Source organism: Centruroides sculpturatus, unplaced genomic scaffold, assembly GCF_000671375.1.
Source record: "Centruroides sculpturatus isolate CEXI.00-Female unplaced genomic scaffold, Cexi_2.0 scaffold891, whole genome shotgun sequence".
Classification (NCBI taxonomy): Eukaryota; Metazoa; Arthropoda; class Arachnida; order Scorpiones; family Buthidae; genus Centruroides; species Centruroides sculpturatus.
This window is the reverse complement of record NW_019385112.1, coordinates 173696-200845: the sequence shown is the minus strand read 5'-3', so window position 1 is coordinate 200845 and position 27150 is coordinate 173696. Positions and strand designations below refer to the sequence as shown.

The 27150-nt window shown below is 31.3% G+C and overlaps 2 protein-coding genes across 4 annotated transcripts in view; one reads left to right on the top strand and one right to left on the bottom strand.

Moving 5' to 3' along the window:
- Positions 1-17672, bottom strand: part of LOC111634938 (MOB kinase activator 3B-like) — a 34419-nt gene extending 16747 nt beyond the window's left edge. The window contains exons 1-4 of one of the 2 annotated variants that reach the window (XM_023379772.1): positions 17578-17672; positions 7577-7727; positions 5918-6011; positions 1873-2006 (exon numbers count right to left, since the gene is read on the bottom strand). In XM_023379772.1, the coding sequence (XP_023235540.1) occupies positions 1873-2006; positions 5918-6011; positions 7577-7727; positions 17578-17613 (415 nt within the window). In that variant the 5' untranslated portion in view covers positions 17614-17672. Of the gene's footprint in view, positions 1-1872; positions 2007-5917; positions 6012-7576; positions 7728-9834; positions 11171-17577 lie in introns of those variants that run through there. The other variant, XM_023379774.1, reaches the window with a different exon arrangement.
- A 2905-nt stretch (positions 17673-20577) lies between these two features.
- Positions 20578-25388, top strand: LOC111634948. Of its 2 annotated transcripts, none has more exons than XM_023379787.1 (2): positions 20578-20666; positions 23831-25388. In XM_023379787.1, exons 1-2 carry the CDS (start codon positions 20608-20610, stop codon positions 24597-24599), a joined length of 828 nt encoding a protein of 275 aa, XP_023235555.1. In that variant the 5' UTR covers positions 20578-20607; the 3' UTR covers positions 24600-25388. The 2 variants fall into 2 exon arrangements, with proteins under 2 accessions (XP_023235555.1, XP_023235554.1); XM_023379786.1 differs by lacking the exon at positions 20578-20666 and adding an exon at positions 22847-22947.
- Positions 25389-27150: the final 1762 nt, after the last annotated feature.

Below are 27150 nucleotides of genomic sequence, written 5' to 3'. Positions count from 1 at the left end.
GAAGACTATTGTATCGTTAAAAATTATTTTTTTATTTTGTACAAACAAAATAAATATATTGAAAAATATAAAAACAATAAAAAATTATACTTCAGAAGTTAATTTAGTATCAAAAACGTAAAATATTTGAGTAGCCGAAGACATAGCCAAAGATTACAGTGCCACAGCACTGGCGAAAATTTAAATTTGTCAACTGGAATTCCTTCGGATAAACGATGCTCTACTGTAATGCTACATTAATTTACTTGATATGATTTCTTTGTAATTTTTTTTGTTTCCTAAAAGTAAGGAATTCAAAACAAGCAATAAAAATTTATCAAATTTTGGTCATCATATAGCAAGAAAAATGAAGGTGTGGTTTTTTTAAAGTGTGTTTTAGATTAATACTAAAATAAATATAAAATGCAATTAGAAAGTATTTTGAAAAAAAAAATATATATATAATAATAAACTTATATTCTTTATGAACAATATAGAACAAAATGGCTAACAAAAATCGAATGTTTTTTAAAAGTTCAAACTGATTACATTAGAATACATTGTGTTAAAATTTATGTTATTTCAGGATATAATTTCAAAATATATATATTATTTAAACAATAAACAAATAAATAATTAATTAATTTCACGTTAATTACTATGACATAAATATCCTATGTAATTTAAATTATCATTAATGCGAGTTTCTGTCAGTGGAATCTAGTTCAAAAATGGCATGCCATGTTGTGGAGAGCATGTCCATTTCCTTGAAGTTAATAGTGACTCCCTTTTTAATTGCACAATAGATCTTAACTTCGAGATATTTGAGTTGTGCTTTATCCAACATCTTGAGTAACAATTTTATGTTCTGTAGCCCAACCCAGACGTCCTCACTACTGCATATGTCGCTAAGGCTGTGGTTGTCAGCTTTTTTCTCATAAAATATTCATGTTCCTTCATCCTCATGGCGAGATCTCTTGCTGTCGTTCCAATTTATATTAATGAGTGATTAACTTCGCTGTCATAAATGTGTTAGATCTAATGCGCTTGATGGTGCACTCTTCCTTCTTCGAATATGAAGGTGTCACCTACCTAGAGATAAGGGGTGTACCTATGGATAGCCCAATATCAGGAACTCCGTGTGAATTAGTGGTCAGAAAACACAAGAATGTCATATTACTTAAATTTCATGAGAACATAGCATTGTGTGTCAGATACATTGATGACATTCTCATAGTATGGAACAAAGTATCTAACCTTGACTCGGTACTTAGGTACTTTAACGATAACCCCTACGGTCTGTCATTGAGAGTTGTATGACTATACATTTTTTTGGATATCAACATCAAAATGAAACACTGTCATCTTTCCATCTGTGTTTTCTGTAAGGAGACATAGTCACCTCTATTTATACCTAACCATTCACATGACCCTTATTGTTACAAAGTCTCCACTTTTCGATCTCCAGTAAAAAGGGCCCACAAACATTGTTCAGAGCAAAGTAAAAAAGAAAATGCATTGTCTTGGATCAAGATCCTAGCAACACAGCATGATACCTGTTCTCTTTGATCAATCATCTCATAAAATAATATATAAATAAGGGAAACAGAACTATTCCACAAGAACAAATGAAAGTTATCACATACAATGAAACACTTTCTAATATATATAGAGAAATTGCCAGGACCACTAAGATGCACTTAGCATATCAACACTCTCCAACAATCTTCCCTCTCATCAGAAATGATAAAAATCATAAATTTACAATGACCGAGTTAACCGCTCATTAATATTCTTTATGAAGTTTCTTTTATTATTTTCATAAGATTACATAAAATAAATTATATGCTTGTTATTTAAAAAACAAAAAATTAAATTGCCAAAATTACTTACCAACTTTCGTGGGAAATATTTCTTCATTATTTATTTGTGTCTCAGTCCAATCCATTAATAAATTTATATATTGTGGTGCTGGAAATGGTGTAGGTTTTTTATATTTAATTCCATCAGCCCATAAATATTCAAATCTAAAAGAGCATAAATTATTATATTTTAAATATAAAGTTACTTGAAAATAATTTAAAAATAAAATTCTTGACTATCAGAGATTGGTGACTATTATCTACAAATACTAGAAAGTATTTGAGATCTCCGAATAGCTCATTGATAAAAATTTGAATACTGTGAATACCTCTAATATTGCACCATATATACAAACAGTATCTCTGCACCCAGGGTTGTCAGAAAGATAGAGTCAATTATCCCCAATGTGTCTGCAAAATTTTCTCAAATTACCTTATTTATCAAAACATTCTTCACAATATCAATATTACAGATACAATTTCAATAAAATTGTTTAACACACTTGATGTCAAATTAATACAATTAATAAATACACACTGTCTTTTGGCATTAATTTAGTTTAATCTGAATGTATGCAAGTAGTTACATTTGTTGACAGTACTTAAGTACATTCAGAAATGCGAAATGTAAAAATAAACGTAACTTTTTATTGGAATGTTTTTTCGAAGAGTTATTTATTGAATTTCCACGTAACAATTTGATCTATTTCATAATTTAAAAATACTCAAGATAATTAATATTCTATAAACTTGTTGAAAGAAGGAAGAACACACACACTGTATTTTCACAAGCTTTGAACATCCTAAGAAAAATTTGTTTTCTATTACTGATGTCCAGAAAATATTTCTCAACAGTTAAATGTAATGTTGAAAATTTATTTTTTATATTACTAAAAACATGTCACAGCTGAAAATGCTTCTTAACCACTCAACAGTGAGGGATGGATATATCCGTCCAGGGCGATCATGTGGCAGTGGTGAGGGACGGATATATCTGTTAAATTCTTTTGGGGGTATCGCCAAAAACTATCACAAAAATAAATTTCATATAAAAAATGAATTATGTAACAATAAAAAAACTTTTCTTTACTAGACATAACTGTTTACAAAATCTTTTTCCAAAATGGTAATGAAAAAAACTTGTGGAAAAAATACTTTAAAAATTTCCCACATTTATTCTCCACTACTTTGGGTAGCACTATACCTGACTATCCCACTGCTGAAAGGTTAAGAAATAAATATTTTGTAATAACTAACAGCATTTTATTATTTTCAAATAAAAGTGTTTGAAATTTGGACAAATCTCCCAGAACTACACAGGATATAACCTCTATTTTGATTATGTAAGTTTTCTATGAAATGACTTCAAATTCATAAATATATCAAAGTATCAAAATTGTTAAATAGCATTGATATTTTTTTAGAATTTATCAAAAAAATCTCTCTCTGTTAAAAGAAAATCAGTATTCATTAAAATCTAATATTTTTTACTCAAATAATTATCCTTCTTTATTGACAAGCAGATAATCAATAATACTGGTATAAAAATAATCAGCAATTAAAATTTTCAGCAAGTCTAGAAAAATTATCATCATCATAAACATAAAAAAATAATAAATCCCAAATTATTTTTCTATTTCATTTTCATGTTTACAAATTAGTTCATTAATAAAATTACAATAAGGAATGTGGTCTACCAATTATTATTAATTCTTTATCCTTATTTCAGTCACTATTTTCATATCTTTAGTAAGTTTTGTAGATGAGATCACTATCATTAAACAAAATGTTTCTTAACTAAATCTTCAATTTGGTTAGGAAATATATGTTTTTCATTAGTAGGCATCCTAATGATCTCAGTCAGAATTACATTGACAGAACTATGTCAGACTACTGGCTGATTAGATATGATTGCCGTACAAGACCAGAGAAATCATAAATACGAGAACTACAGAAAGCACATTTCAAAGATAACATTTACTGTCAATACCAGTAGAAAATTCCTCATCATGTATGGATTAAACAATGTATCTCATTGAGTTGCCAGCTTTCTGCACAAACAGAGTGATCAACATAACAAAATAGCTAACATAATACATCAAACAAACAAACAAACACCCAGTAACTATAGGACATCCAGTTTTTACAAATACACACTTCAGACAGTAATATAAAACAACAAACACAAAATATGCTAGACTAAGCCACAATCACAGATAAAACAATTCCATCACAACAGACCAGACTTCATGGTTATTGACAAACAAAGCAAAATCACACACATTGTAGACATAGCTGTTCCAAACACCCACAATATACACCAAAAAAATTAGTAAATTCTCAGAACTTCCCCGCAAAATAAAGTCTGTAAAGAATGGTTAAGGTATTTATTGTACCAGTAGCCGTTTCTTGCATGGATGTTATACCACATACACTAAACAAAACTTTAAAAACATTAGGATTTAACAGCAGCATATACATCACATTACAGAAAGCTGCTACATTAGATCTCAATGCATTTGTCTTGCATCAATATTGAACTGAAACAGAAAAAACCCATTGCAGTTTGCATATTGCATGACTTCAGAGGCCCTATTCAATGCATGTGGAACGCACTTGAAAAAGTGTCTACAGCAAGTGGAATACACACTAGGGTTTCTCATTTCCTGGTCTTTTGCTTGTCCTGGGATTCCGGGATAAAAGTGAACTGTTTCCCAGGATCCCAGGATATAATTAATTATTTTTGAGATATACAAAACATCTTGAAATCAAATGATAAAATTATTTTTCATTTTTTAAAGTAATTTAATACGTTCTGTAACCTCCAAAATCATATTAATAATGTTGTGTAAGATATATATTAAAAATTACCTTTGAATTACGTAGAAATTTTCACAAATAGAAAAAAATTATTAAAGTTTGCTGTTAACTGCATACAACAAAAAATGCTTTGAATTGAGTTAAAAATTAAAAAAAATGAACTTAGATCAAACTTATAACTTAGAAGGTAATTTTCATTCTTTAAATAAAATATAATACAAAATATTGTAAATTTTTATAAGATTTTAAAAAGCAAAGATGGTCAATACACCAATGACTCAATCTAATTCTTATTTTAGTAATGAAAAGTCTTGCTACCGAGAATGCCTTTACTGATTCAATTGATGTGATTGGAATCGTGTTTAATGCATTTAAGAGAAGATAAATATTATGTATTTTTCATCTGTATCCTGAAAGATTTCTAGTTTGTTTTTGAGAATGTAGTACTTCTTTTGCTGTCTAGTATTCTTGATTTGTCTACTTCGACTGCTTTAATAGAAACATCATAGCTCAATAATTCGACAGTTCGTTTGTCTTTAATAATCAGGTTATGAAGAAAAACTTCATACTTACAGACTTCGTACTCATTTGTATCCTTGCCTAATTTGTACAACTTGGCATTACACAGTTATTGAAACTACTGAGCATGGTTAAAAATTAAGACAGCATAAGCACAATTATTCCAGATATTACAGGTAAAGAATTTTGAGAGTTCTGCCACAAATAAGCTACATATTGATTATTGACCATTTGTAACATGCCATAACAAGCAAAAATTAAAAAAATAATAAGTAGGTTTAAAATTAATAAATACAAATGTATTCTGACAGTTTATGAGTTAATTATACTTTCTATTTGCAAAATTTCCTCAACAGTAACACAAAATAAAAAAAAAGTGAATTTTTAAGAAATTTGCAAGATTTTCCAGGATAAGAAAAATTTTCTGGGTTAAAAAAACAACTGGGATCTTGTGATCCCATTTGAGAAACCCTAATACACACATCACAGAAGATTCTTAAACAACATGCATACAAACATGAACAACACAAATAACAGCTTTTTCTATAAATATTCTTGATTCTGGTCTGGCACAGTACCATGCATTAACATTAACTAGGTAGGATACATTCCACCAACACCACCATAATAATAATATCATCTTTTAGAATATTAGTTAATGAATTAAAATGAATAGAAATGTTTGATTTGATTATTTCAAAAAATTATAAAAATTTATTTCACAAAACTAAACTTACTTAGATCCTCCTGACATTGTTGGACATGATTTTTCTGTACAGTGATCAGTTACACAGCCATAAATCAAATTTATACGATTGAAGAAGTCAACCACTACAAAAAATAATAATAGTAATTATATTTCAAAAATAAATTCTCACAGAAATTTTTATTTTCTATTTCTATTTTTCACATCATATGTCAACACACCAAGAGAAGTGTGTTTATTAAATTTATTTTTTGTAAAGTGTATTATTTTTATATTATTTAATTAAAAAAAATTGATGTTAAATTATATATTAATAGTTCTATTTTAAGTTTATCTAAATTATGAATATTCTTAGTATTGAATTAGCAGCCTTTTATTCAAATTTGAGTATTGTTGACATGTACTAGTTACACACACTTATGCCCTGTTGTTTATGAGCCTGTGGTATATAATTTTTATCACAATCACTTTTGCTATAAACACAATAAACATAATAATAAAAAAATGTACTTCAATTCAAATTATCTAAAGTGGAATTTTTAAATTCAAAATCAAATTTTATATTTCAACTGTATTCTCTCTAATAATAATATTAGTAATTTCAAATAATTAATTTCAGGATAAATGTTTTATTTTCCAGTTATTGAGATTATTCTTTTCTATAATTCATGCTATATTTTATAGGAAAAGTCTTCAATATTTAATATAATATAGGAAGAGATCTGCATATGTTGATTTTTTAGGATTCAATAAACTGTAAATCTATCAAGACTAAAAGCAAATAAATCTCAAATCTGTGTATCAAAAGATTTGAATATCCACCAAAAGTAACTTCAATATCATGGCAATAATTTCAGAAGAATTATAAAATGTCAAAACAATTTGGATAATAGTAATATTATCCAATATTGTATTAATTGTATTAAATTTGCCAAAAGCACAGTTCTAGAACTGTTTGTAGTCTCAATACTTGAATAGAGAGTATAGACTTTTTTGTAACTAGACAACAGTTTTAAAACAAATATGTCAAAACATAATTATGTTTATGTAAGAAATTCATTTTTCTCTGTTTTTCAACTTTTTTTTATAGGTAGAATTTATTTGAAATAGTGCACACTATTATTCTTGAAGCTTAAACTAATGTATCAGGGAAAAAAATTTTCATTTTGGATATTGTATTAATTGGATACAAAATTGAAATTATAAGCATTCTAAAAACAATGAAGATTACTTTTTGGAAAAAGTATTTGATTTGCTTCCAAAAATAATTAATGCAAAAGTAAAAATAAAGCATTTAAATAATTGTTTAGACTTTCTAATAATCATTTTCATTAATATAAATGAAAAAGGATCTAAAGAAGTGGTTCTGAAACTGTGGTCTTCAGACCCTAGGTTCACAAGTTACTTGTAGGAAAATCTGCATGTATTTAACAAGTATCCACCAGGGAAGATACTTGTTAAATAATAAAATAGGTGTTTTTAGAAATACTTATTATTTAACAAATATTTGAAAACATTTAAAAGCTATACTAAGCTTTAAATTTAAAAAAAAAACAGTTCTATTAAGTATTTTAACTTTTAAAATCTTAGAATTTGACAATCTTGTCCAATACTAATAATTGCCATCTTTTTAATCATTATTTATATCTAAATTAGCCATATTATAATTTTTTTCTATTTAATCACTTACCATGTACAGCTAGCCAATCATTTAAATTTTCACCTGGAGGAAGTTTAACAACATCACGAAGATTAATTCCTGAATTAAGTGATGCTTGTGCTTGTTTATGCAAAGAGTAACGTAATGTACCTGGCTCAAATTTCTTCTTTGGTCGAAAAGTCTGTCCACAAAATTAAATTTATAAACATATAAAAATTTTGATTATTTTCCTCTAATAAAGGATTCCACACAAACCTTATGTATTTTTGGCCTTCTGAAATGACAAATGACTGAAATTTTATATGTTATATAGTATGTTATACTTCTTGATTGATTGAAAAGTCTCAATGGAGCTTGAAAATGGCTATTTTTTTTTTTTTGTTTTTTGCTATAACCATTCGAATATATAAGAGGTGTACTGTACGAGAGACTGGGGCAAGTAGTCAGCGTTTTTAGAGTAGCAACACATTCACTTTTTTTTTTTTTTTTTTTTTTTGCTGGAGTTGTTCAAATATATTGAAGTTGTAAACACAAGGTGTTAATAAGTCTCTCCCTGAGCAATTATTTCAAAAAGTAATAGGGCAATCACTGATTGAAAAGCCTTTTAATGCATTCAGAAATTTTATACAATCATGGATCAGGACATCAAACATGACAGGTAAATGCTTCATTGCACAACATGCAGATAGACAGCAGTGTATTAATGCATAACATGAATGCAATGTGGGAATGTTGAAATATGTAATTAGGTTAGCAATGATATGGATATGAAAATGATCTGATTTAATAGAAACTATCAAAATGTCATTAACCTAATCACTATATCATTGCTAAAAAACCTAAGTAAACATTCAACCAATTCTGCATTGCTTTTGTGTTATACAATGATGCACTGCTATTCCTGTGTATTGTACAGTGATGGATTTTCCTGTTATATTTGACAGCCTGTTCTGGAACTTACTTGATATTTTGAAATGGATTAAAAAGACAATAGGGTACATCTTTCACCTATAGTGATTAACCTATTACTTTTTGAATAATTGGCTGGAGAGACACTTGTTACTGTCTTGTATATATACCACCTCCATTTTTGAATGGCTCTAGCAAAAAAAAAAAAAAAAGCTTTGTGATTGAAAAGTCTCAATCAGTTAACTCAGTCAGAGACTTTTCAATCAGTTAATCAAGAACTAAACATTCAGCCAATTTTATCAAGGGTCAAAACTCATAAGGATTGTGCAGGATTCTTTAAACATTAGATTTTTAAATTTAAAGAATGTTAAACTAATAAAAATTTAAATAAATTAAACTGAGAAACTAATAGTATTTTTATTTAATAATGATATGTAATAACGCAATATTATATCACAGATTAAAATTAATTTTCCAAAACTTCATATTAACAGAGCAACATTAGAATTCTATATTTACTTAAATAATCTGTGCAGTTTTTTCCAAAATACCTTGACAGAAAGTTGGAATGCATGGTTTATCTAAAACAAATTTGACAATGCAGCCTGAAAAGTCCAAAGTGCTTCCAGTTGTTAAACATTTTGCTTAATTTGCTAGTGATAAATTTCACTTATCTACTTGATGATTTTGTTTAACATAAGGGATGTTTAAATGAAAATGAGAATTGGATTATAGAACAATAATAAATGTGTTTATTTGAAAGAAGTATTGACGAACACTGAGACATTTTATCCCAATGTTTAACCAGCTTACTATACAAATACTATCATTGAGGAACTGGGCTGGCTGCTAAGAGAACCAGGTTCTCACTGCATCTTAAACCTTGTCATCAAATGTGTACTGACATCCAGATGTTTTAAGAGATCCAAAAATATGGAAGTACAGGGCTGAAATGCTGCAGATACTGTGATACCTTGGAGAAATTGCATTATGCCATAAAGTCTAAACACCCTGACAATCTCTCATCCTTTGTGGTTTTGCTACACGATAATGTATGATCATATACTGCCTGCTTCTTCACATGCTCATTGCATCATTTTGGATGTGAACTGTTAAGACACCCTGCACACAGTCCTGATCTTAGTCCTTCTGACTTCCATATTTTTAGACCTCTCATAAAACATTTCAAGGAACATTAATTTGCATCAGATGAAAGATTCAATAGGCAGTGAGAATGTGGTTCTCCCAGCAGCTAGATGTTGTAGATTCTTGAGGACAGTATTTCTTAGCTTGTTATATGTTGTGATAAATGTCTCAATGTTCATGTAAACTTCATTCAAATAAACACATTTATTATTGTTTTATAACCCAATACTCACTTTCATTTGAATGTCCTTTTGTGAGGCCGGAACCTCGGTTGACCGGTGGAAATGTGGCTGTCAAACCAGGGCCATTAATTCAGTGATTTATCTCTTGAATAGGACGAGTGGTCAAGGAATGGGGTTTAAGATGATTTAGTTGTCGCATTCACAACCTAATTGACAGATCCTCAATCACACATCATGGAAAGGAGTGAGGGAGCAACCGCCAGGGTAAATTTCAACGGCACCCTACACAGAGTTCAAAGCAGGAACTGCTGACACTCCTGTGGAGAGGGCAGTGGCTGGAGCAGCTGTGTCTTCTACGAGTCAGAAAATATACATTAGATCAAAATTTAAGAGACCGTCATCCAGGGAAGGGCTCCAGAGGAGAATGGTCCAGATAAGGGTCACCAACTCTGCAGCCTGATTTACATCCCTGGCAACAGACCAGGGACCAATGGAGGTACAAGGAACCATTGTTTGGACCAACCACAACTCGAGATTTTGGGTTAAAATGTTATAAAAGCCCAGAATCCCAAGGACATGGTGAGGTTGATGTGAGTGGGAGATCGGGAACAAGTGGGACAACTCTTGAAGTCAAACGAGGATTACAAAAATGACCCAATATATAGACAAGTAAGAAAAAGTGAGGAACTTAACTTCCCCGAGACACTTCTACTCGGTCTGGTGCAAACTACCCTCTACTCTTCCAGCCTCCCGAATTAACTTATCCAAGGAGATAAACCTTCTCCTGCTTCAGAATCTGAATCAACTTATCCATTGAGATGAACTCTCTGTAGTTTGGAAAGACATATTCATCTGGATGGCATTTTGCCATTTCTGTAAGCATGAATTTTTATACAAATAAATGCATAAATTTCATCATTTCAGTCTCTCTGTGTCCTGCAACCACTACCCCCACAGGGTTGGCAACATCACACTTTATATAATGACTGTATAGTTGATAGCTCAAAGCAATATTATTGAACATTTTTATGTGACTAATCTTGTAAATTTAAATATTCAACTAAAACTGACAGTAAATAATCTTTATACATCTAATATTAATTCTTAGTTTAAGCTATTAGTCTATTAGCAGTTTCTCATCTTCAATTTGAATTAAACAATGTAAAGAAGTCTTACTTTCATTTAATTAATTATAAAATACTTTACTACAAATTATTGGTCAAGTTTTTTCTTTTTTTAAAACCAGTATGTTACAAAATGGTGTGTGCAGATTATTCAAGTACAGTAGACCCCCCTATAACACAGTAGATACGTTCCGTGTTTTATGAATTCCATGTTGTACGAGTCACTTAAATACATGAGCCAATCACAGCCCAGCACGTATACAGTTTACGGATTACGGCTGTTTGAAAGGTTTTCTTCCATAAAATTAATCGATTCTAGACTAATTTGACTCAACATTTCCAAAACACACAATTTTTTGGGAATAATCCATATAAACTATGCTATAAACACAAAATTGTAGGCTTACTTACTGAGTGTGCACCATTCGACATCGTCATTGCTTAAGCTTGTTTTCGTCGTGGAGCGGCGCATCGAATGGCAGGTGTGTGTTTCCAGATAAATTATTTTTCTTCGAAAAATTTGCTGAACTTTGGAGACATCATTAATATAAATATAATTTTTATGGCCGTTAAATAATAAATGGTTTTTAGTAGGTCCGCAGCTCATTTAAACTCAACGGTTTGTGCAATATCCGCTATTGGTCTAGATTTGACCAATCCTGTCATGACACGAGTCGGCGATGATGTTTTTCCGTATCATACGAGTCTATTTTAGCGTGTTTATACGAATATGATCGCAATTTTTTTGCCGTTATATACGAATCCATATCATATTAATCCATTTTATAGGGGGATCTACTGTATATACAACATTTCAATTTTATATATAAAATACCAGTAATTTATAAATTTACTCAAATTTAGTATTTTGTTGCTTTTTACTATTTGATGAATATGTATTCACATGTTAGCTTCTGCCATTGCAAAAAAAAAACTTTGCACTGAATACACTAATTCATTTTTTTTTTTAGAGATATGTTACTGGTTTACATAGATTAAAAATAAATAAATTTTTTTCCATTTCAAGCAATCTTTATGGAATTATATGCAATGACACAAAAGTAAGCAATTGGCACATACCTAAGAACATATATAATGGTTTTTCATCATTTATGACCTGATAAAGTGAGAAAACAAACAAACAAAATCTCTAAAATATTTCTTACACTTCCAGGTATAATAAATAACACATGAAAAATAACAAACATGCACCAAAAACTTTCAGTGTCCAAACAATGCAAAAATGTACCACATTGGTAACAAAGGTTACAATGGAAAATTGCATCAATTAACAGCAAAAGTGTTAATATTGCAATTTTTATTAGTTACATACGTACATAATATAAACAAAACATAAGAGTTAATTTTCATAATGTTATTTTGATTTAAATGCTTGGTAAATCTGTAAATCACAATTATTTGTATTTATTGATGCATGTACTGTATATTGTCTAATAGATTTTTTTTAACATGAGAATAAACTCAATGGTTAAATTTGTTCTACACTCTTTAACTCCACAGTTCTAAGAACTAAGATTTTAACTACTGGTAAATAAATAAATACTTGACCAATGAACCAAAACATTAAGTTGTATTTATCTTTTTATGATAATACTACAATCAAAAAATTATCATAAAACAAATATCTTCCAGATGAAAATCCTTCCAAATTTCTGAAAAGAATATTTTAATCAAAGTGTCGAAAAAATAAAGTAAAAGATAATATAAAATGATAATTTAGTAAATAAATTGTATGTGGAAGATGTGTTTTTTCTTTTTTGACAGTGCTCATTAACAGTATTTCATACTATAGCTTCAACTGTGGCATAAACATTTATTTCAGTTAAATATAGCATTATATGTAATAAACTTTAGATTTAATAACCAAAAATGTGCCATGTTATGTGAATCTATGCTATACAAAACAAAGGACAACCACAAAAAATAGGATTAGGTTCCGAAAGCTAACAAAAAGTATACTATTTTTTATAATTACGAGAATTAATTAATTATTTTTTGCTTTAATAAATGTAACAATCACAATCAAAAGTATTTCATGTTAATATTAACTTTTTTCTTTATTGCTACACACTGTTAAATGAAGATGATATTTTGCCAAAAAACCTATCTGAACTTTCCTGTTGACCTTAATCTGAAGTATCAGCAATGTCTTGATTTTTTCTATACTTTTTTTCATAAAATCTGATATTTTCATTTGTTGCATTTGCCTAGGAGACCATTAAAAATTTAATCTTTTTACATAGTAACTTTTAATTTAATCTATAAAAACAAAAACACAGTGACAACTCATTGGGCTCATTTCAAACACTATCACTAATGACAGCAACACCTGGTTTATAGGAAAGCTAACATAGGAAGCTAGGACAAGTAAGAATAAAAATTGTACAATCAATTCTCACTAAAGAAAACTGGATGAAAGGCATGAAACAACATTGAAAATTTCAACATTCTAAAATCCATGGACAAGTAAGACAACATGCCTGCTTGCTTGAATAAAAAATATCAAATGACAGCATTTGCACTTAAAAATTGTGATGTTTTGTACAGGGATATCTCCAATACTTAAACTGTTAGAGCAAAACCATGTTATATGAGTGATTTCCTCAATTCTCAAACCACTGCTGTGTTGTACAAGGAATACCTGTACTTTTTGTTGTTTCTTCTTCTTTGATTCTTCTCTGTACTACATGTTATCATTAAAAATCATGTGCGAAGGAGCACATTTATGCTGTGATTACCTGTTGAATGCCTTTTGGTATATATCATATATGATATAATTTCCTTAGCTGCTACCATGTAAGACAAGACTGTAAATATGTATTTGAGTTTTTTTGTTAACTTTCAATGTTTTGGAATGGCAAGGCTTTAATTTGCTAATTGTGATTTCCTTATTTACTATTGTTTGATATTATAACAACATACTAGTTTAGTAAAACCCACCCAAAACAGAACTTGAATAAAATGGAAACCTGTATAAATGGAAAAAATTTCTTCAAAATGGAGTAATTTTCTATGTTAAAAAAAAAATCTGTTTAAAATGAAAATCTGCCTAGTCAGAAGGAATATTTGGTACTATATGATTCTGGTTTACACAAGTTTTACAGTGCTTAGCTTAATTGGGAGTTTTGAAACATTTATAAAGATTAATACTTTTGCATCTGTCACTAACAGGTCATTGACAGTTATCTTTTACCATTTTTTAAATTTTTGTGATGTAATTGAAATATGAATAGTGAGATTCACATTTTTTAATAGTTTATATTTTTCACAAATTAAATTTAAATTCCCTCTTTTTCTCTTAATTTGTATTTTACTATTAAATGTGAATTGTTGATCTCAGTGTTATTAGAAATTCCTAATAATTTAATGAATTACATTTAAATACAGTAGCCTCTTGTTAAATCATACATATTTGGAGACAAACTAAATCAAATGGTATAATATAACTGATGTACAAGGTGTGACAATTAAATTCCAGGACTGGGGTAATAAAAGGACACAAAGAACATACAAGGTCTGTTCAAAAAGTATCGGACCTTATTTTTTTCCGCGTAAACCAATGATGCGAGAGAGGCCTCCTTCGGTGGAGTTGTGGAGGGGACAGTCATGCACAGCCCTGAATTTTTTCCCGCCTGCAGAAAGCGTCAGTCGTTGGCAATCGGCGTATGAGTGAGGTCATGTAGTGCGCTCTCGTCGGATTTCACTAAGCTGGAAAATGACTGAACAACGTGAGCAGCGATATTACATCAAATTTTGCCAAAAACCTTGGCGATACCCGAGTGTAAACCATTCGCAAGATTCAGCAGGCTTTCGGGGACGATCCTCGAGGCCAAAAAAAGCGCGGCAGGTCCGCAGCAATATCAAAGGTCATGTTGACAGTTTTTTCGACTCTCGTGGGGTGGTGTGTCGTGAGTACGCACCACAAGGCCAAACCATCCCAAAGGAGTACTACCAGGAGGTCCTTCGTCGTCTTTCCGATACAGTGCGATGCAAACGATGGGATCTGTGGTCGATCAAAACTTGGCAGCTCCATCGTGATAACGCATCCGCCCATTCTGCGCATCTGATTCGGGCTTTCGTCGCCAAACACAATACTCCTGTGGTTCGTCACGCTCCGTACTCTCTCCACATGGCTCCGTGTGACCTTTGGCTATTTCTCAAGCTGAAAATGCCGCTAAAAGGAACCCAAATTTAGTCGAGAGAAGACATCATGCGAAATGCGACGGACCGGCTGATAACCATTCCAAAAGATGCGTTCCAGCAGTGTTTCCAGCAATGGCAGGAACGCTGGGAGAAGTGTATACATTACCAAGGAGACTACTTTGAAGGGGATTAGGGTTTTGTATCTCAAAGTCAATAAATTTATTTTTGCCGACCAAAGGTCCGATACTTTTTGAACAGACCTTGTATAATGAAAAAACCCTTTTAATATATTTCAAAGTAATCTCCCTGGAGGGCAATGCACTTCTCGCAATGCTTGTACAAGTTCTTGAAACACTCAGCAAAGTCACTTCTGTTGACAGCTCTCAATTCCTTGGTCACATTGCGCTGTGTCCTCCAGGTCGTCAAATCTTCGTCCCTTCAATGTGATTTTGATTTTCAGAAACAAAAAATAGTCCAGTAAAAAGGGGGCAACAGTTCATTCAAGATGTTGATGATCAACATTTTGAATGAACTGTTGACACGCTTCCAGCCTGAGACGCTTTTGGTCCTCAGTGAGATAGTGTGGAATAAAGTGGGAGCAGATTTTTCTTTTGCTCAAATCTTCAGTGATGATTAAGCGAGTTGTCTCCAGATTGACACCAATTGTCTCTGCTATCATCCAAATAGACATTCAGCGGTCATATCACAGTAAGTCTCTGATTTTTTTGATATTTTCTGGTGTTCGAACTGATTGAGGTTGTCCAGGGCAAGCATCATCCTTAAGGTCTTCCCGACCATCCCTGAAATGCACAAACCACTCGAAAACACGAGAACGGGATAGGGCATCATTCCCATAAACTTGCTTGATGAGGGCATACGTCTCTGTTGCACTTTTACTGAATTTGTAACAAAACTTAATGTTTGCTTTTTGTTCCATGACAAAAGCGTGATAGCATTTTCTCACAGCAATATGTGAATGGAGTACATAAAAAGAATGAGTTACGAGACAGGAACAAATCTTTGCAGACAAGTAGCCAGATGGTTGAACTATTATGACAAGCTTAGACAATTTAATTCCAGGACTGGTCGTGTAGTGCTGACACTGCAGTGCTACACGACCAGTCCCGGAATTAAATTGTCACACCTTATATTATCCATCTGTTTTTTTAATCTCTATGCCAACTTGCTTTTTTTCTGAATTGTATTTCAAACAATGATAATTTCAAGTTCAATGATTGAATGAAATAGAAATTTAGTGGCAACTTATTTTTTAAAATTATTGGTTAAGTTTTATATTTGGAAGAAAAATAAAACATTACGTATCAAAACAGGCAATATAACAAGGAGCTACTGTACCAATTTTCATCATTTTAAATGTTATAATATATAAAAAGTTGTAAATACTAACCTTACAAGAAAATTTAAATTACAAAAGTAAACCATTTACATCCAACAAAGTATTTTAAAAAAAAACAAAATAAGTATTCAATTAGCAATCTTCAGATTCTAAATTCCATATAAAACTCAAAGAATCCTAGAACATTTTGAATTTTGTTGAGACTACCGAAACTAAAGACAGCCAAAAATTTTGTTTTTTAAAACACTTATCGGACACAAAACTTACTTTCTTATTTCCCGGGATACCTGATATATTCCAATTAGAAAATTCTTGGGAATTCCATAATCTCACGTCCGCAGGGGGATAGGAACACTACCAGTAATTCAATGAACCAAAACTATGGTTTAATCACATTTATTTCTGTTGATTACTCACACAACTACACACATTTTACGGCTCCTCGTCAGTAATTTGTATCGGAAATAATTAAACCGTAGTTTCGAATCATTGAATTATAGGTAGCATTCTCCTATCCCTGCGAAATTCCCAAGAATTTTCTAATTTACTTTCATAGTTTAATTATATCCAATTAAGTTAAAAAAATTGAAGGAAAAATAAAAAATGTACATTAACAATTAAATTTCTCATAGTTTTCAAATGAAATCTCAATAGATAAAATCAAGGATGTATTCTGTCTGTGGGTGTACGGAGACACAGTTTAAGCCGGGTAGGAGGGGTTGGTTTCCCGAATTTGGAGGAAGTAGCCCCTTGCTTCCCCCAAAAATACGCCCACAGTTCTGTCAAATAGCGTTTCCTGAAAGTTAAAACTAATAAAGTTGATAAATTATTAAATAAATTAAATAATATTAAAAAAATTGGATTGAGAATACAGGAAAGAGAACATCCTTTAAATGAAATCACTCTTCTTCCTCTCTTTCTCTGTAAATAACATTAGTAATAATGCAATTTAATTTTTTATTTATTATTTTAAAAAAAACTGGAAAAAATCCTTTAAAATTGAGGCATTTGTTTTTGTTTACAAATGACATAAGAGAAAAAAATGATAAAAGTTTAATTAAATAAATCTATTTAGTAGTCAATTAAAGACAGAATGTATTAAATACGAAACGGATAAATTAAATAACACGAGAAGGAATTTATAATTACTTTTCCCTTTTGAAAGAAATCTACAAAACTTGCCATCTTCACACTTCCTCCACTTGCTCCAACTTCCGAATTCGGATCATCACTACCGGTACTTCGCCACCTATTGACGAATAAAATAACTAAAATATTGAATTTAATGTTTGCTCTTTACAAACACTAAATTTTACGAATGAGAAATATTATATAAAGAAATTTTATATTTAAACTTTAAACATTTGATTAATACTAGAACTGATTGGTGAATACTGTATACTTATCATTTATTCACGTGTTTATATTAGTCTGTGTTATACTTTATTCGCGCGAATATTTCCACATTTTTCGATTGTATTAGGTTTTTTTCAAATATAACCGAAAGAACTAAAATTCAGTCATTTTAACCGTAAAAATGATGGCTCGTTTTATTATCTTCTAAGACTGCCACAGCATTTTGTAGTGGCGCTAGTGATATGTAAACAATATGGCTACCAATCGAGGATGCATTATCCTCAATTCGTAGCCATTTTAATTATTATGCCTTTGAGTCCTTTATCTTAATTTAAAATTTATCCCGTATACTAGTACTTTATTAATTAACAGGACTTATTACAGTCGACCCCCTATAAGATATAGATACGTTTCAATTTATTAGGAATCCGATTTCTTACAAGTCGTTCCAATCACAGCCCGACACGTGTCAAGTTTACGGACTACGGTTGATTGAAAGGTTTTCTTCCATAAAATTAATCGATTCTACACTAATCCGACTCAACATTTCCAAAATACGTATATATTTTTTGGGAATAATCCGTATAAACTACGCTATAAACAAAAAATTGTAGGATTACTTACCGAGTGTCACCATTCGACATTGCCATTGCTCAACATTGTTTTCGTCGCGGAACAGCTCAGCAAAGAGCGGCCGATTTCTAACAACTTATTTTTCTGTGAAAACTTCGTAGAACTTCGGAGACATCATTAATATAAATAATTTTAATCGCCGTTGAATAAGAAATGTTTCTTTCACAAGAAATGTATAAAATTACAGTACTGTATTAGACTTACGGTACCTAATTTACATACTGACAGACGATAGTTAGCGTAAAAATCTCCGTAGCGTGGCGCCACGCTAGACGGCGGAAATTATATATTTAATTATAACAAAGTTACAATAAGTTAATATATAATTATATATACAGTACCTAATTTATATATAATTAATATATAATTACATGTACAGTACCTAATTTATATATAATACTGTACAGATGATAATAAACTCAATTTACCTGCCTAAACTCTCCGTAGCGTGGCGCTGGACGGCGGAAAGTAGTTCGGCTGCTCGTCCGTGATGACGTTTTACAGCGTTTTATGCGTCCCTTTTAGCGTCTTTATACGAATATTGTCGCAATTTTTTAGCCGCGTTATAGGAATCTCCGTTACAGGAACTCGCTTTATAGGGGGTCTACTGTATCAGGGGTTAAACGTTTAACTTGTTTGTGGCCCTATTTACAACAAAAAGTGACACTGATGAAATCGGTTGAAAAAAATCTATGCGATATCTTTTGATGAAATAGAAGTTCAGCAGGCTCTAACTTACAGTAAACAGTATAAGTATTTTGTTGGGCTATTGGAAGCACTTCTGTAAAAGCAAATCATGTATTAGTGTTCCTCGTCAGAGGCTTCTCAACATCTTGGAAACAAGTTATTGCTTACTATGCAACTGCATTTTCAACAAAAGGTGAAGATATTAAAAATTTTTTGTTTTGTATAATTGAACACTTGAAAACTATTGGCTTAAATGTGGTAGCCGTTGTGTCAGACATGAATTCCTGCAATGTGTCCTTTTGGAATGCTGTCAATGTGAAAGTAAATAGAACTACAAGAAGAACTTATTTTGAATGAAATGCTGATGGAAGTGTAATAAAAGTGTTTGCTGATCCTCCCCATCTCACTTCAAAAAAAAATATATACAGTATATAGTGAAGCTAAGTCCAGTTGTTTTTGTAAATGAAGGACTGCCATCATCTGAAGTAAAATTTGGACATATAGTGAACAGTGAACCTATGGGAACTGCAGAGAAAAGATGATTTAAAGCTGTTATATCATTTCGAAGGAAGCGACATATGACATTGCCTTGAATAAAATTTTACCATTCCACTTGCTTACAAATCAGATGTACCGTATTAAATCAGGTTTATAGGAAAATCTAACTTTTTAAAAACTTACTTTACATGATAGGCAATTGATGAATGAAGACAATTATGACTGAACCTTTCCTTTCTGAGAATTTGTCAATGCTTATATATACTTCAAAGAGTGTATATATAGTGTAGATAATATATAGCGGAGGTTCTTATGTCATATCCTGTGTGTTCATAGCCTATATAAATAAACCACTGTCTAGTAATTCTGTCTTAATATTTTAAAGTATTTCATTGGGCAAATATATGGAAATCTTTCGTAATGTAAGGACATATTAAATTTTCATCTTAGAGGTTCCGTAAACAATGTGCGCTAAATTTGAAAATGTTTTGTCTCACTCCCCCTTTCATGACGATACATAAACACCAGATAGACCCTTCAAGAATTTCGTGATTTTTTTTACTCTTCCCTTCAAAATAAAGATAACAACGTAACTTTTACAGAAAGTAAACTGCAACTGTATTGAAGAACAATAAGCTTTATTTCAGCTTGAGAAGCTATTCAAATCTATGGATTTATTTTGTTAAAATTAGCTTTTTTCGTGTGTCGGTGTGAGTGAAAACAATTTCATTTAAAGACTCCTGTTCCACAAATGAAAAAGTTAGATGAACATTACATTTGAAGAAAATACCATTCAAGCCAATAAAATAAAAAGAAAGCACTAAAACTTTACATTTTTAAATAATTTTTGCTAATTGTAAAAGAAATCGCGATTTATACACAAAAATGCCTTCTTTTCTTCCCGTTTATGCATATTTTAAAGACGAATGACGTAGCGATCTCTTCAACAATTCTCAACTAACAATAAAACTAAACCATTGTTGGTTAGTTCTTTCTTGCGAGCGAATGCGATTATCTTGTTCGTTTGGCGATTTTAAGAAAAGAATGTTTTCTTTCATTTTTAAGTAAGTTTAAATGACAATATTTTTAGTTTTAAAAGTCTTGTCTTCCGATGGCGACTATCTCCATCAGTGGAAGATTGGATGAAACCACTAAATACAAGTAGTTTGCAACGGTTTCGGCTTGGCATTTCAAAATTCTTCTGGTTTCTTTATACTTTCTAAAATTTAACACGAACCACTTTTACATAGAGTGTATTCCGCAGATCACCATGTTATTAGTTGTCTTANCAATCACAGCCCGACACGTGTCAAGTTTACGGACTACGGCTGATTGAAAGGTTTTCTTCCATAAAATTAATCGATTCTACACTAATCCGACTGAACTTTTCCAAAATACGTATATTTTTTCGTAGTTTTATAGGAATCGTAATTATAGGGACCGTAATTATAGGGAGGTCGACTGTATACTGGATTTATTGATGCATAAATTTAGTTTTACAGATCAGAAATAATATTTTTTTTATTTAATTCACTAGACTACATACACTTTAAAATTGTGTTTCGGACTTGTTTGTCCCTCATCAACAGGCATTCAAAAGACACTTTAAATTCTATATTTTCGAAATAATAGAGTGGATGGGAAGAGAAATTTAAGCTCTGATGCTGTCCCAATACTATTTGGAAATAGCAATCAAAATCAACTATCGGGGGTTAAACGTTTAACTTGTTTGTGGCCCTATTTACAACAAAAAGTGTCACTGATGAAATCGGTTGAAAAAATCTATGCAATATCTTTTGATGAAATAGAAGTTCAGGAGGCACAAACTTAAAGTAAACAGTATTAGTTTCCATATTAGAGAAAAAAGAAAGAAAGAAAGAAACAGTATTAGTCTTTTGTTGAGCTATTGGAAACACTTCTGTAAAAACAAATCATATTTAGTGTTCCTCGTCAGAGGCTTCTCAACATATTGGAAACAAGTTATTGCTTACCATGCAACTGCATTTTCAACAAAAGGTGAAGATATTAAAAATTTTTTGTTTTTTATAATTGAAAACTATTGGCTTAAATGTGGTAGCTGTCGTGTCAGACGAATTCCTACAACGTGCTCTTTTGGAATGCTATCAATGTGAAAGTAAATAGAACTACAAGAAGAACTTATTTTGAATGGAATGATGGAAGTGTAATAAACGTGTTTGCTGATCCTCCCCATCTCACTTCAAAAAAAAAAAAAAATATATATACAGTATATAGTGAAGCTAAGTCCAGTTGTTCTTGTAAATGAAGGACTGCCATCATCTAGTGAACCTATGGGAGCTGCGGAGAAAAGATGATTTAAAGCTGTTATATCATTTCGAAGAAAGCGACATATGATATTGCTTTGAATAAAATTTTACCATTCCACTTAATTACAAATCAGATGTACTGTATTAAATCAGGTTTATAGGTAAATCTAACTTTTTAAAAACTTACTTTAGGCAATTAATGAATGAAGACAAATAATGACTGAACCTTTCCTTTCTGAGAATCTGTCAATGCTTATATATACTTCAAAGAGTGTATATAAAGTGTAGATAATATATAGCGGAGGTTCGTATGTCATATCCTGTGTGTTCATAGCCTATATAAATAAAACACTGTCTAGTAATTCTGTCTTAATATTTTAAAGAATTTTATTGAGCAAATATATGGAAATCTTTCGTAATTTAAGGACATATTAAATTTTCATCTTAGAGGTTCCGTAAACAATGTGTGCTAAATTCGAAAATGTTTTGTCCCACTCCCTCTTTCATGACGTTTCATAAACACCAGATAGACCCTTCAAGAATTTCGCAATATTTTTACTCTTTCCTTCAAAATAAAGATAACAACGTAACTTTTACAGAAAGTAAACTGCAACTGTATTGAAGAACAATAAGCTTTATTTCAGCTTGAGAAGCTATTCAAATCTATGGATTTATTTTGTTAAAATTAGCTTTTTCGTGTGTCGGTGTGAGTGAAAACAATTTCATTTAAACACTCCTGTTCTACAAATGAAAAAGTTAGATGAACATTACATTTGAAGAAAATACCATTCAAGACAATAAAATAAAAAGAAAGCACTAAAACTTTACATTTTTAAATAATAATTGCTAATTGTAAAAGAAATCGCGATTTATACACAAAAATGCCTTCTTTTCTTCCCGTTTATGCATGTTTTAAGGACGAATGACGTAACGATCTCTTCAACAATTCCCAACTAACAATAAAACTTAACCATTGTTGGTTCGTTCTTTCTTGCGAGCGAATGCGATTATCTTGTTCGTTTGGCGATTTTAAAAAAATAATGTTTTCTTTCATTTTTAAGTAAGTTTAAATGACAATATTTTTAGTTTTAAAAGTCTTGACTTCCGATGGCGACTATCTCCATCAGTGGAAGATTGGATGAAACCACTAAATACAAGTAGTTAGTTAGCAACGGTTTCGGCTTGGCATTTCAAAATTCTTCTGGTTTCTTTATACTTTCTAAAATTTAACACGAACCACTTTTACATAGAAAGTATTCCGCAGATCACCATGTTATTAGTTGTCTTAAATTCAACCAAGCAAATCCGATGGAGATTGTCTGTTTCGATTTATCCGAAACCATTTGTCTTCATAGTATTGTATATACCTGCGCCTTCGTCACTTTGTCTCTGATGTTATAAATAAAGGATTCGTTGGCCTCTCTAATTATTAATAGTTTTAAATTATTTGGATAACTTTTTAAACAAATTTCTTATGCTTTAAATTCAATTACTCATTTTACAACCGAAACTTGATAATTGACTTGATCAAAATAGTTATCTAAACTTGTGTTTCGATAAGTATTTTCGAATTTTTATTGCTTCTTTTTTCTTTCATAATAAAATAGGCAATAAATTCTTTATGATATTCATCGAATAGAATACCATAAAGTCTGTTTCCACACGCTACAAATTTATCAGTAGATGCTCCCTTTTAGCTACAACTATCACAAAACATCTAGTAAAGGCAGCAATCGGGAAGAGTTTTGTGTTTACAGATAGGCTCGAGGAATAGCACTTAAACATGAATACACATATATAACTTATATAAATTTTAACCAAACGTTGATTATGTGTGTGATAAATATTGATTTATGAAATATGACATTTTTGTTTTTAAATTATCATTCAATTTAATATTTATTCATTGAAATAAAAGAAATTGTTTCTCGTCTTTCCTATAGAAAGAAGAGTTTTAAGAATTGGAGGCTATTATGCCGTGGAACAAAAGTTCACCCAATGGAAGGCGATATAGACAATTCGGCCCATACTGTGGGAAAGGAAGAGTGCAGGATTGCAGATCTTCCAGTGGTCTTATCAGGCGGTGACACTATGACCCCTCCGCTAGATCGAAGCTTGAGTGTAAGCTTGCTGTCGCCTACAGCAGATAACATGTTTGACACAGATTCCCATAAATTGAATTCCGCCGAAATGACAAAAATGCACGACCTATCGCGTTGGTGGGATATGCACAACACGCTGCAAACCGAACGCTTTCCAAATGTTCGGCCATGCATTTCATTTTTAGGCGAATTATGTGATAAACCGTGCATGGACAGCATGTATTTCTCGATATGGAAAACAACTTGGTTCTCTGAACAGCTGACGAATGACAACGTTTTCATTCTACACCAAACAGAGAATCCGGACGAGACGCCTATAGAAAAGTTGAGGCGGTTGACGAGGTTCCTGATGAAGTTTTCAATTTATCGGTTTCCTGAACAAAATCAAAATGAAACGATTGAACAAACAATAAGTAGAATTCTCATCTCTGCCCAAAAGCAAGAGATTCTTATTCCTTCCTCAAATGATACAATCGATAAATACACTTTGAGCACCACACGTTTAGTCGTCGTGGATAACAAAGTAAAAGTAGAGGAGGTGGAGAAAAAAGGGAAGAAAAAGTCTAAATCTCGACGTTGGTGGAATGTATTTTGCTGCAGTCGTGATTAAGTTCCCATAGCAGCTTCTTTCTTCCCAGACAGATTCGTAACGTATTTCAATCTAATATATGGTACTTAATGTTTTGAACTATTTATCGTATTATTACAAAAAGGTCGTGATACAATTTCAGTACTAACATCCGAAACTGCTGAGTGTTATTCTACCACTCGATTTTGTAACGAAAGGACACCATTTAACCACAGTTAAAAACGTCGTTTCTCACACCTATTACAAGAAAATTTCTCCGAAGGCATCAAATCTCGTCAACACAATAGTAAAAGATAAATAAACCCTGTTAGTTAAACCGTAAAATCTTCACCAAATCCTGTAACGTTTAGGTAAAGTTTCGTGAATTTCGGTTACTCTGCCGCAAAAAGTTCACCAAATCCTGTTCGAAACTGCAAAAATTTTGACAAATCTGTAATATCTGCATAAACATTTCATGAAATTTTCTAACGCCTCTGCAAAAATTTAATGAAATTCTGTGATGCTCCATAAATAGTTTCATCAAATCTTACACAGCCTTAGAAAAACTATCATCAAAACTTGTAACGTTTCATCAAATTCTCCAACGTCTCCGAAAAAATTTTACCGAATCCTGTATTACTGTACTTGAATAAAAGTTTTCTGACCTCCTGTAACGCCTCCGTAAGAAATTTTTATCAAATCCAGTAATATCTCCATAATAGTTTCATCAAATCCTGCAATGCCTTCGTAACAGTTCATCAATTCCTGCAACGCCTCCAAAACAGTTCATCAATTCCTGCAAAGCCTCCAAAACAGTTCGTCAATTTCTGCAAAGCCACCAAAACAGTTCATCAATTCCTGCAAAGTCTCCGTAACAGTTCATCAAATCATGCAATTCCTCAGTAACAGTTCATCAATTCCTGCAAAGTCTCCAAAACAGTTCATCAATTCCTCCAAAGCCTCCAAAACAGTTCGTCAATTCCTCCAAAGCCACCAAAACAGTTCATCAATTCCTGCAACGCCTCCAAAACAGTTCATCAATTCCTGCAAAGCCTCCAAAACAGTTCATCAATTCCTCCAAAGCCTCCAAAACAGTTCATCAATTCCTGCAACGCCTCCAAAACAGTTCATCAATTCCTGCAAAGCCTCCAAAACAGTTCATCAATTCCTCCAAAGCCTCCAAAACAGTTCATCAATTCCTGCAACGCCTCCAAAACAGTTCATCAATTCCTCCAAAGTCTCTGTAACAGTTCATCAAATCATGCAATTCCTCCGTAACAGTTCATCAATTTTTGCAATGTTCCGTATAAATTTAATGCAATACCGTAACATCCTCTTAAAAATATCACGAAATTCCGTGAATTGAACCGAAAAACTTTCACAAATTCTGTTTATATAATTGCAGAAAATTTATAAAAATTTTAAAATACATTCATAAATGTTGTCCATTAGTTACCCTACATTAATAAGAACAAACGAGAGTTCCGACCTTAGAATTAAAATCATTGATTATTCTGTCATAGAATGTAGTGTACAGCCAGCTCTTGTAACTGTCAAAGTACACTTAATTATTTAGTGTTTAACAAAATGCATGACAATTTGGTAGACTAAACAAGAAATCCGACATTTTCGGTCGAATCTTCAATATACAAAACTTTCTAATGATGGTAGACATCGTGGTGTGATTGAGATTCTAGAAGGAGTCTGGGGTAGAAATCAACACCTAAAAAGTAATGGATTTGTGCAATCAACACAAAAATAATAAATGATTCTAAAACAATGTTTTCGGTGTAAATTTTGAGTATTTGCAAATATATAATTAATTTTCAAAATTAAAAGATAATTGTAATTGATATTTTATCAAAAAATAAAGTTTAATTGTGTTTAAAAGTCTAATTTCTTCCTTGTAATGAATAGAATATCTTTATATAAAATAAAAGTTATTTGCAATGCATATTCATATTCAGTAAACTACAAAAATTTAATTAATCGATATATTTATATTCATTTTTAATTAATATTGAATATAGTACACCAGTTGACCCTCTTATAACACTCTTGATAATTCCGTTTTATATGAATTCCATGTTGTACGAGTCACTTAAATTTTACAAATATGTGTGCCGGGCTGTGAACGGCTCATGTATTTGTAAAATATAAGTGACTCGTACGACATGGAATTCGTATAAAACGGAATTATCAACAGTATTATAGGGGGGTCAACTTTGTATTATTATCGGATTGACCTCTACGGAAGTTGTATTTTTCTCTATTTCTATTAATAATTTCCTAGACATATCATATATTTCTAGATTCGTCTGGAGTAGTGGAAGACGTTGTACATATTTATAAGCTAATAAAATTAATATATTAGACGAGATTAATATTTTAAGTTAGAAATTTATTATTTTCTTCAGTATGGAATCTGAGATACAAATATTCCATGACACCGCTTATGGTATTATCGACGAGATTAAGAGATATTCCCTGAAAAATCGAAATGCTAGATTTGGGGTAAAGTGTCATTTAACATATATATTGACAGAACTCACCAGAATTATAGAATTAACAGAATCTACCCTTAAGAATAATA